The sequence below is a fragment of the Rhinolophus ferrumequinum genome, chromosome 26 (assembly GCF_004115265.2).
Source record: "Rhinolophus ferrumequinum isolate MPI-CBG mRhiFer1 chromosome 26, mRhiFer1_v1.p, whole genome shotgun sequence".
NCBI lineage: Eukaryota > Metazoa > Chordata > Mammalia > Chiroptera > Rhinolophidae > Rhinolophus > Rhinolophus ferrumequinum.
The window spans coordinates 9,028,980-9,041,671 of record NC_046309.1 but is presented as its reverse complement, the minus strand read 5'-3'; the positions used below and the strand labels follow the sequence as shown (position 1 = coordinate 9,041,671).

The window sequence follows — 12,692 nt, the reverse complement described above, 5'->3', positions numbered from 1 at the left end:
GTCTATCAATAGAGGGATGGTTAAATATACTGAATTTATACTATCCTTATGGGCTATTATGCAATCATTACAAAAATAAAGGTATATGTACTGACATGAAAAGCTGTCCATGACATACTGTTGAATTTTTTTTTTTTATGATGAAGAATATCACAAAGAATAAGACTCCATTTTTAGTTTAAGGAAAGGAAACAGAAAATAATGAAGGGAAGGGAGGGAAAAAAGAAAAACAGGCTCACAGATATAAGCATATGTGTTTGTACACATAGAAAGAATGTGGAGACTACACAACAATCTATTAACAAATGTTTACCTCTAGTAGGATATTTTCACTTTTTTATTTAATATACTTTTTGCACCAAATTTTCTTTTAATAATGGACACATGTCGCTTTTTTAAATTAAAAAGTATAACGATTAAAATGAAACTCTACTTTAAATACACGTTTTTTAAAAGAACAGAACTGATTTTTAACTTAGGTAAAATATATCAATCCCCAAATTATTCATCCATATTTTGTATTTCCTAAATAAAATTTTCATTTACAAGAATTTGTATATTTTTGACATTTCAAAAAAATGTAAAGGTACCTACAAAGTTGTGTGTTGTCAGTGGAACATTCTCCAACACTTCTACATGCAACTCCTCTCCAGTAAGCCAGGATATATCAGTGTCCCAGCCAATTGGCTTCTTCTCTCTGAAAAGTACAGACAAGTTTTTCTTGATAATCATATCTAAAAATCTTCATATACCTCATGCTGAAGATATGAAAAGTGGTTATTGAGGGGCTAGTAATGGTGAGGGAGAGTTTGCTCCCTGGTCTTCCATCGTTAGAAATTTAAATGGCAATAAATTAATTTTTAAGTTTACCCCAAATAAATGTATCACTCTTGGACAAACAGCAGGGTAAAGAGATGTACTCTTTTCTTCAAGTCAGCTCCAGAAAAGACCTACAACAGCAGAAAATGGATTGTTCCTGGCATCCAAAAAAAAAAAAAAAAAAAAAAAAATCACAGGTATGGATTTACCTACCCAAAGAAAAAGAGTACTCAAGGGACAACATGCCCCCAAAAGGATACTTTTTAAAACGGGATTCAAAATAGGCGGGGGTGGGGTGGGGGTGTCTTGGCACAATTTTAGATGCTTTCTGAAAGAAACAGTTTGATATAAAAATGTTCATATTGATATAAGTCTTTTGTGAAACTATGAGTTTGTATTAAAAATAGGAAGAGTAGGGAAGAATCCAGTATTCAAATAAGTCACATTCTATCTAAATGGTTCAAAAATTGTAAGAATCTCAAATTCCAAATAAAATCATTTGATCTGAGAAACAAACACTATCATACAAAATTACCTAATGTTACTTCCTCAAAGGACCTATAAGATTTCTTTAGGTTAAACTCCGTATTCATTTAATATTTTTTCTATAGTTGATTTTCAATTCATCTTTACCTACCCTAGGGTTAGATAAAGATCCCAGAGGAAACCCCAATGCTCAATGTCTGAGTTTTTGTTTTCTTTTTTCTTTTTCTTTTTTTTAAACACAGTTTCACATCACATACAAACCATACCCATCCTGAATTCTGTACACAGCACAGCACTCTGGGATCAGACCTCTCATCATCAGTGCTTTCTTTAGACTGTCTCGCACTGTAACTCCACACCTTGCAGGTACCTAGGGTATCATAAATACATGATATAAGGTACAGGAAATAAATGACATGTTTTCACATCAACCTCAGTAACTTACCTTCATAATATAACACCTTTAAAATGTCACATGGATTCCTATGTCAGATACAACATCATTTCTAGAGCTAACTTAAAATTAAAGGGAAATTATGACAAGTATCTATTATTATTCACCAACATAAAGCAAAATGAATTTTTAGTTTTTGCACTAAAATTATGAAATATTTTAAACATATAAAAGAGAACGGAAAATGTAAGAGATTCCTATGTACCCACCACTGAGGAATAATAGATGTCAACATTTAAAACAAAATAAATCCAACCTTGTTCAGAGCTAAAAACTCTATAATCCTTCAATTACACTGATGGTCCTTAAGAGGCATCTTACTGATCCTAAACATAGGAGGAAGAAAATACTTGTCTTATGGTGTATAATTGATATTTGTTGTTTAGTTGCCTAGCACCTCTATTTCCTTGGGGAAAAGGCCCTTCCCTAAAAATCCACATGGTACTACAGAGACCATCAATCAAGGGTCGCCACTTTTCTGGCTACACATGGCATAAGTTAGCTAACCAGTTTCCCGTATCTCTGGCAACAGCAACTGATTCAGGACTAGATATATGCTCTAAACACCAGAGTTCTTCCCTAAACTGAGAGATGAACGCTGGTTGAAAGAGGTTCTTCTTTCTGCTATAGTTACAGTGTGCCAAAAGGATAGAAATCTGGAGCCCCCAGTGGCCACCTCTCCCACTGCACTGAGAAAATCTGGTCACAGAATGAAGTAACCTAGGGAGAAGTAGAGAAAACATTGGGAGTGGGGAGGGAAGGTGTACTGGAAATAGAAACAGAATTTTTCGGTATATTTGAAGTTATCTCTAACCTGGTCTTTTCTGACTCCGCTCGATCCCCCAGTGAATTTGAATAGTTTATAACTGAAAGAGAACTGACAAACACAGTGTGGACTGAAGTGAGGCAGGTTAGGCCATTTTTTGGTGGGAGAAGGAGTGGAGACAGAGGGAATGTGTTAGTTAATAACAATAAAATTAAAGGTTCCATTTTTTTACATCACTGAAGTATTTTGCAAAAGTTTGCAAAGAAATTGGGAATCTTTATGCTAGAGGGGAAAAACGGAGTAAAGGTGAATATAAGAGAGCTGAATTTAAATGGTATATTGAAGGGGGAATAATCTAGAAAGCTAAATTAGAACCTTTGATTAGAAAAAAACAGGATGCTATTTTAGCTCAATATAACCATTAAAACTAGCCAGCAAGGGGAAAGTTTATCATGAAGGGGTAGGATCAGACTGGATTGGTACAGCTGATACTCTTCACAAATAAAGAGCATTGTATTTGTGCATTTATCTACTTGCTAAAATTTATATGTAACCCCTAAATCAGTACTTGCAGTGCTTTTGTGGAGAGCGGTGAAAAATCTGAGCTACCCACCACGCACCTTCCCAGCTGAGGCTAAACAAGGTGACACTCGGCCCTCTTGTTCTAGCTCTCACACTGTAAACAAGTGCCCTATGCCAGCAGGCTTTTAAGCTAATGGGCCCCAGCCGGCTGTGAAAAAATAAACAACCTAGGGGCCAATATACAGAGGCCATCTTTGGCTCATTTATATAACGGTACCCCTGTATTTCCCCTAGGATCAATGGTTCAGTATTCAGTAATTCAGTGTTTGCAGCAAATTTATAGAACATAAATAACTGCTGAGAATTACCTGTACCTTCCAGAAGTAATAAATTGAAGGGAAAGCTCACTTTTTCCCTCTGCTACTCATAGTTTGTCTACGCTAATGCAAAAACTTCTTGACTGGAAACCCTTTAGTTTTAAACCCCATTCGATCTATCCTGTCTCATATTACCATGGATATCTGTCTAAAAAAGGTATTTTCAATCTTTGTGTCAGACTTCTGAGAATCTGATGGAAACTTCTGTAGGCTGAGTTTTGGGACTATTTGCTCCTTCATGACAGTGCCTGTTCAATAGACTGACAGACCAGTGGAGCAGAAAGGAAAGATCAAAATAGAGTCCAACACATAAAGGATATTAGAATACAATAAAGACAGCATCTGAAACAGGTAAAAATGAACTTTTTAATAACTGATGTTGGGACAACTGGAACCAATCTAAAAAAAAAGGTTCATCCGTAGTGTACACTAGGGTAAACTCCAAATGGATTCAAGATTTCAATTTTGAAAGAAGGAAGGGACCAACAATAAAAGAACTGAAGAAAACAAGGCAAACTCCTTTATAACCTCAAGTAAAGAACGTCTTTATAACTATGATGCAAAATCTGGAAACCATAGAAGAAAAAAACATTAAATTCAACTACATAAAACTGAGAACCTTTTAGATGGCATCAACAAACATCTATAAGCAAAGTCAAAAGACAAATGCAAACTGGGAAAAAATATTTGCAACTCATATAACAGGCATATAATCTTCCTGATATATGGAGAGCTCCTAAAAAATTAAGATCAAGACCAACGGCCCAATAAAAAAATAAAAAAAACTGGCAAAGAACATGAAAGACAGCTCACAGAGACAGAAATATAAATGGTCTTCAAACATATGAAGGGTGGCTGGATGGCTCAGTTGGTTAGAGCGCGAGCTCTGAACAACAGGGTTGCCGGTTTGATTCCCACATGGGCCAGGGGGCTGCACCTCCACAACTAGATTGAAGACAACGAGCTGCTGCTGAGCTTCTGGAGGGGCACATGGATGGCTCCGTTGGTTAGAGCGGGAGCTCTCAATAAAGTTGCCAGTTCAATTCCTGCATGGGATGGTGGGCTGTGCCCTCTGCAACTAAAGATTTAAAACGGCAACTGGACTTGGAGTTGAGCTGCGCCCTCCACAACTAGACTGAAGGACAACGACGTGGCGCTGATGGGCCCTGGAGAAACACACTGCTCCCCAAAATTCCCCAATAAAATTAAAAAAAAAAAACCCAGAAAACATATGAAAAGGTGTTCAGCCTCACTCAAACCCGCCAAGATAGTTTTCATTTATCAGACGGGCAAAAATCTAAAAGACTGATGAAACACTCTGTTGATGAGGTACGGTACGTATGCATCGCACACATTGCTGGCAGCAGTGCCAATCAAGCAAGACCTCTGAAGCAGAATGTGAAAGTATCTATAAAAATCACAAATGTAAATTTCTCTTTGGTCCCGGAAAGCCTCCTTTTGGTATATTACGGCAGACTAATCAACTACAGCCGGGTGCATCAGCGGTGCATGCCTTTCTATGGAAACACCGCAACTTTTAACCACTCACTTGTTCACGGACATTTGGGTTATGCCCAGTTTGGGACTATTACTGATGAAGCAATTAAGAACAGTTTTGTACAAATCTTTGTATGGGCATATGTTTACTTTTCTCTTGGGTAAATACCTAGGACTAGAAAGGCTGGATCATATGCTTCCATGTTTAACTTTTTACAAAATGATGAGACCAGGTCTACAGTTAAGAGTTCACAGGGGAATCTTTAACATTTATCTGGAGCCCTGGCAAAGACAGACAAGTTTCATTGTTATTTATGTATGCCGGTGAACACATTTCATTCTAGCTCACCATTCTGCTCTGTAAAGCTATTCAAAGATCTGAGTTCCAACTACCTCTGAGACACTGGCCGAAGGCCGAATCCTGTGTTCCCACAGTTTGACCTTCACACCCCTTTGTTGCACAGGGTGACAAACTGACCCCACTGGAGGTCACTATAGCACTGGTGAGCAAACTTTTTCCACAAAGAATCCACATTACCACTGATGCTATCTGAGGAAAAAACCTGAAAAGTACTTTGAGTTCAGTTGTATTTGGAAGTGAAATGTTTTTTTTATTAATATCAAAAGTAACCACATACATTATAAAAAGTAGTGGTGAATGTAGGCGCATTATGTACTAAGCTAATGACAGTACTTGTTGCATCTGAGGGTTACAGACCATCCATAATAATTCTGCAGCCTTCCCTGCTTACATGTTATGTACAGAGTACTCTGTCCCAATGGTGATACTAATGATCAAAAATGAAAAGTTATGTAAACAGGAGGAAAAATACCAAGCATACTGCAAATCCAACATTTACAATAAATCCGAACAGGGATTTCTCAAGGGTGAAGAATGACTTACCTGATACATATTAGACAACAAGTAAGCTCAAGTCTTGAAATTGTGATCAATGCTAACTAGTACTTAGACTTGAGTGTGTGGTTCAAGTTTGGTAGACAGGTTTAAATGCCAAATCTGACACTAAAAGCAATACTATTTGTTAGAGTTAAGGAAAATAGACTTTGGCATCAAATAATCATGTCTTTTACATTCTTGTTTGAAATGGATGCTTCAATTTGCATGACCCCTGAGTATGAAGTGATAATATATATATTTCATTTTCAACAACAGATCCTTCTGAAGAATACAAAGACAAGGCAATGATAATATTAAAAGTTGACTCACCACTGTCCTCTGTTTGTTGGGCAGGAAGACTCTAACAATAGGTTTTTGTGGTGACTTAGGGTTGCTCCGTGACACATCTGTGGGATTTTGAAAAACTGAAAGAGATGAAGGTAGCACTGAAAGGCTAGAAGAGGAAGAAGATGTAACGGTGTCCGTTGATGCAGAGCTAGAAACAGAAAAATCAGTTCCATTCCCCAGAGATTCCAATAACTGTTGTTCTCTTTGTTGGAGGGCATCTAGCTTGCTGGTGTATTCTTCATAGGCCTATAAAATAAAGTAGACTTACATTGAATCTGGACTTTTTCGTGACAATAGCAAAAGGAAATATAAAATTTAAGTCCTTGTTTTTAATCTCTTTATCTAGCTAACAGGGTTTTAGGTTATAAGTTACAAAATAAACGCTGGAAGTACTGTAAATGAATAGTTTCACCTTTATATTGATAAATCTTTTGTTCTAAGATACGACATTACATTGAGAAACATATATATGTTATATATATGTACATATATATAAATTTATATGAGACGTCTAGAATATCTATTAATAAAAAAAGATAGTATTTCCAATTTTTTTGGTCAAATCCCAATTGACCTTCCAAACCACATCTCTAACATAAAATATTACACTACATCAAGGATAAGTATCCTTTCCATTAAAATTCTATTTTTTTCCAAAAAGTTACAGGCACAGTAAGTCCCATACCCCTCCTCCCCCAGAACAGAAAAAGAAGTTGAAAAGGAGATGAGGTATTAGAGAGATTTCTCAAACAATAAGACTTAGGTAAATAGTGCCAGATCTCGCTGTCATCACCAAAACTTCCTAAATGGGGCTTAGAAGATGTATCATCTTTCTGAAATAGCTATCAATTTAAAATACTTTACTCTTGTCACTATGGATCTCTGAAGACCTCCTCCCCTACCGAATATTGCTTAGAGAATACAATTTTATTTGAAAAGGTGGCTTAGACCCTACAGTCAAGAAATTGTGGGACCACTGTCCATCGGGTATCATTCTAGAAGTTTCATTTGACTTAAGGCTATAAAGTCAAATGACCACATAAGACATCAGATTCTAAAAGAAAGAAGAATCTTGAAAATCCAAAGATATTGAAAGTAAAGAGATGGAATGAACTGCACTATACATGCCGGGGGTTCTTTAAGGCAATCACCCTCCCCTACATCACGATCCATCATTTCTCCCTACACCCCAGATACAGTACTACAAACACTTATGAAAGGCTACAAGGGAGAATAAAAGACTTAGAAATGGCATTTCCCATCACTCAAGGAGTTCACGATTCGGCTGCAGGAAAGCAGAGGAATGTATTTTTATTTGTGTAAGTGCTGTACATGAGAAATAAACAAAGAACATTCTTGATACAAGAATGAGGAAGGTTAGCATTTAGACAGATGGAGTTCAGTGGGGGAGAAGAGAGTACAGTGTACAGGAGAAACTGGTTAACAAAGCAAGGAGGTAGAACATTTTAAATAGGAAAATCATAGACTATGTAGCTCAATGTCGTACAATACCTGGGACACAGTACGGGATCAATATATATCTGTGGAATTTAAATGAAGAATAGGAACAAAGAGAAACAATAAGACTGGAAAAGTAGGTAAGCGACCAGATTGTAGAGAGTGTATATATCATGCTATGAAGCCTGAACTTCATTCTACAAGCAAGGAAAAATTATCAAAGGTAAATGAAAGTGAAGAAAAATTTTCAAAAAAGGCCATTGCATCTGGTATGCTAGACCTTAGCATATAATTTGGGGGTGGGGGAAGAGAAGAAAATACTAAAGGAAATACTAAAATGAGCTACTGAGGTAAAGAGCTAAACTATATCAAAATGCCATCTCCTTTATAACCTATTAGTTGCCCTACCCGACCCTGAAATGTTTCATTGCATTTTAGGGCATAAGAACCAAATCAATTCAAAATTTTCTGAGCTGCATTTCTATTTAACATTTAGTTCCCAGGGCTAATGACTTAAGGGCAGCTCTCTGAACCTGATCCACTTATTGAACTTCTAATCATTCAAGAAATATATACTGAGCATACATGTACCTGGCACTTCTGGGGGCTCAGACTATAAAAATAAAGACCGACGCAATTCCTACCCTTTGAAGATTACACACATGCAGTCTGGGAGACAAAAGTTCCTCCTTGCACACATCAAATATTCTTATTTACTGTCATCTGGGCAGCACATTTATTATACAAAGTTAGCCTTAGGAAAAGTAATAAATGTAAACAATCAATTTTCTTAATGTTCTTTATCAAAATGTTAGCCTTAATTTTGAAAATACACTGTTCTCTCGATTGTGGATTAAAAACTTTTACTTCACTGCATTTATCCATAGCTCCTCCTTTTCTTAAATACAAGACATTTACTCCTTTCACCTCTCTCCACTGTCACTGCTGCAATCTACCAAGGCACTCGCCTACCTTGTTGTACTGGCTTGGCTCATTTCACCCCATTATTTCACCCCATTATCCTTGCTGCGTTCAATATGGACTAAAGGCATTTATGTCCCCTCCACCTTCGAGATCCAGAGATATACTACACTTCTTTACAAGAGTTCCAAATGATGACAAGATCTCAATTTGGAACCTCCCACATCCGTGTATACACATTTATCCCATCTTCTTTGTTCCCTCCTCCTTTTACCTCCCCTTCTCCCCCAGACTCTGGTCTGGTTCAAGCTGTTGTTTCTCAGTTTCAGTCTAGTTGTGTAGGACACAGCTCTTGTGCTTCCCCTGGGCTGAGGCAGTCGGTCGTCAGACCACAGCAGCCCATGGCAGTTCATGCCAAACTCTGGCTGCTCACGGCAGCCCAGCTCCAGGGAGAGCCGTTGTTCACAATCTTAGCTGTAGAGGGCGCAGCTCACTGGCCCGTGTGGGAATCGAACTGGCGACCTCAGCGTTAGGAGCACGGAGCTCCAACCACCTGAGCCACCGGGCTGGCCCTACCTATCCCATTGTCTTAAGTTTCCTTTTCACTACCACATTAATCTGGTCGTGGTCAACATTATTGCCTTAAGGTTTCTCAGATTTGGGTCTTTGTTGTCTTACTTCCCATGCTTTGTGGCTCACTATCTCAACAATGCCACTGATAGCATCTTAGATTCTCTGGCTCTTTTTCATTCTTACTCTTTTACCAACTTGATGGTCAAATACCAATCTTGGGTAAATTCTACCATTCAATTATTCCATTTTTTCTCTCTTCTTCATACTTGTTTCAAGAATGTTCTTTGTTTATTTCTCATGTACAGCACTTAACCCCATATTGCTGGAGAAAATAATAAAACTAGGTCAATTAGTTCTATTATCAATTCACGAAACTCAGTCCTTCACACTACTGCCTGCAAAATGTTACTTATTTTTAACATAACATTAAATTCTTTACAATATTTATTCCAACTTTTTCTATGCTTTGCTGACTTCTAACTTCATCTCCCCAAACTTGAATTCACTCAGAAAATAGCAATACCTTCGAATTTGCTCTGAAGATCACAGCTGTCAAATAAAAGCTTCCTTTTCTATTTTGTCTAACCAGTTCGCCACATCTTTCTCCATCCCTCTTCTGCTCTCAATTTAGTGCCAGCACTGGGTGTTCAGAGACTCTTCTATGGTGGCTTTGGTACATCATTATCCCAATTTTCTCTTATTTCATCCAACTTTCCCTTTTTCTCGCTTTTCTTACCCTACAAATGTGAGCAAGTCCTCCTACATAAACGACATCGCAACCACCGCCACCACCATCAACAAAATTCTCTTGGTTTTCAAGATGTTGCAGATACCAGATACTTCTTTAGGACGCAGCTTTTCCAAAACTCAATTCCTTGTGAAAATCCTACTTATTTTTCAAAGTCTAATTCAAAGCTCGGCTTGGTAAAAATCCATGAAAGTTGTTCTTTCTCTTCACCTCCTTTAAAGGTATTACCAAATGCTTCTTTGCATTTTTTCTTCGTTTGTGAAATAATTTTGTGAGGATTAAATGAGATAATATAAGTAAAACATTACTACAGAGACTACCACATAGAAAAACCCAATAAATATTTTTATTAGTAGTAATAAGCAGTACTAGTAATTCTCGTGGTTATGACTGCCATCACTGTATTACTTAGTTGAGTTCTTGATTCTACTAAACTCTAAGTTGAGGGCACAGATCATGGCATTTATTTTTGAACTAAAAAAAAAATCTAAAACACTTATTATTAAGACGACTCCCCAGATTCATCTACAGATTCAGTGCAACATTTATCAAAATCCTAGTTGGCTCTTTTGCAGAAATGGTTAAGCTGATCTTAAAATTCATATGGAAGTGCAAAGGGCTTGGAATAACCAAAACAATCTTGAAAAAGAAGGACAAAGTTATAGGATTCACATTTCCTGATTTGAAAAGTTACTATAAAGCTATAGTAATCAAGACATGTGGTGTTAGAATATGAATACACATATATTAGGTTGGTGCAAAAGTAATTGCGGTTTTTGCAATTATTTTTAACCTTTTAAACCGCAATTACTTTTGCACCAACCTAATAGAACAACACAATAGCACTGAGAGTCCAGAAATAAAGCCTTACATTTATGGTAAACTGATTTTGTATTACAACAAGAACACTTGCAATAAGAACAGATTACTGTACCTTCTCCTATCTGTGATGTTAATTATAATTATCTTCAAGTTTTCTTCTGCTCTCTATACTGCTTCTGAGTTCCTTTTGACCATTTCTGTTATCTTTCCTGTTACAAGCTTTCTTAAAATATTTGGTTATTCTTAGATGTCTGTTCATATTTAAGAGTTAAGGACTCTTAAGATGTTAATACTACCTAAAGCAATGTATAGATTCAATGCAACCCCTATCAAAACACCAGTGTGTTCACAGAAATAGAAAAATCCATCCTAAAATTCATAGACTCTCAAAGGATTCCCAAATAGCCAAAACAATCTCGAAAAAGAACAAAGTTGGAGAACTCACACTTCCTGATTCAAAACTTATTCAAAGCTACAGTAATCAAATTAGTGTGGTACTGCCATAAAGATAGACATACATAATGAGACAGCCCAGAACTAAATTCTCATGTATACAGTCAAATGATTTTGACAGGGGCATTTGTCAAAATTTCCATAGGAAAGAACTTTTCAACAAAAGGTACTGGGAAAACTGGATATGCACATGCAAAATTTGGATCCTCCCCTTACGCCACATACAAAAATTAACAAAATGGATCAAAGACCTAAACATAATAACTAAAACTATAAAACTTAGGAAAAAACATAGGGAAAAGTTTCATGACATTGAATCTGGCAATGATTTTCTGGATATGACATCAAAGGCATAGGCGACAAGAGGAAAAATAGGTAAGTTGGATTCATCAAAATAAAAAGCTTTCATATATCAAAGGACACCATCAACAGAGTGCAGCGGGAACCCACGGAATGGAAGAAAATATTCCCAAATTATCTATCTGATTAAGATTGATATTCAGGGTATATTTTATGAATATATAAAGAGTTCCTACAACTCAACAACATAAAAACAAATAGTCCAATTAAAAAATGGGCAAAGGACTTTAATAGACATTTCTCCATAGAAGAAAAACAAATGTATTGGTGGGCGGAGGGGAGGGGAGACAGACCACTCCGTAAGTTCTATGAATGTCTAACCACTATGCTGTACACTATGCTGAAACTAATATGATATTGAATGTCAACTGTAACTGAAAAATTAGAAAAAAGAAATACAAAAGGCTAATAAGCACATGGAAAGATAGTCAACATCATTAGTCATCAGGGAAATGCAAATCAAAACCATATCGTATTACAAAACAAAATAAGTGTTGGCAAATATGTGGAGTAATTGGAACTCTGGTGTATTGCTAGTGGAAATGTAAAATGCAGCTGCTGTAGAAAACAGTATGGTAATTCATTACAACATTAAATATAAAATTACCACGATTCAGTTGATCCCACTTCCAGATATATACCCAAAGAAGTAAAATCAGGGACTCAAACAAGTATTTGTATATCCGTAAACAGCAGCATTATTCACAATAACCAAAAGGTGGAAACGACCAACCAACGATGGTTATCCATCAATAGATGAATGGATAAACAAAATGTGGCATGTGTATGTGCGCGTGCGCGTGCGCACACACACACACACAGGAATATTATTTAATGTTAAGTAAAAAGGAAATTCTGACACATACTACATGGATGAACCTTGAAGACATTATGCTAAGTGAAATAAGCCAGTCACAAAAGAACAAATATTTTATAATTCCACTTATATGAGGTTCCTAGCGTAGTCAAATTCAGAGACAGAAAGGACAATGGTGGGTCTCAGTGGGTAATCAGCAGACCTGGCTTTTCACTGAAGGGCCTTCAAATGTCAGTACCCACAGGTCTTTTCCCTGGGCCTGGTCAGGTTTCCCAGGGAGAATGCTGTCATCTCCAGCCAGGCTCCTCCTCAATATAGCAAACAATGGTAAGGTGAATGTTTTAACTCATTTATGTTTATTGTCTGTAACCCC

At 36.8% G+C, this 12,692-nt stretch overlaps 1 protein-coding gene across 7 annotated transcripts in view; it reads right to left on the bottom strand.

The window, feature by feature from the left end:
- Positions 1-12,692, bottom strand: part of BRAF (B-Raf proto-oncogene, serine/threonine kinase) — a 121,598-nt gene that overhangs the window by 68,700 nt on the left and 40,206 nt on the right. For all 7 annotated transcript variants that reach the window (XM_033098790.1, XM_033098787.1, XM_033098789.1 and 4 more), the window contains exons 3-5: positions 6,150-6,413; positions 1,572-1,675; positions 595-697 (exon numbers count right to left, since the gene is read on the bottom strand). In XM_033098790.1, the coding sequence (XP_032954681.1) occupies positions 595-697; positions 1,572-1,675; positions 6,150-6,413 (471 nt within the window). The remainder of the gene's footprint in view (positions 1-594; positions 698-1,571; positions 1,676-6,149; positions 6,414-12,692) is intronic.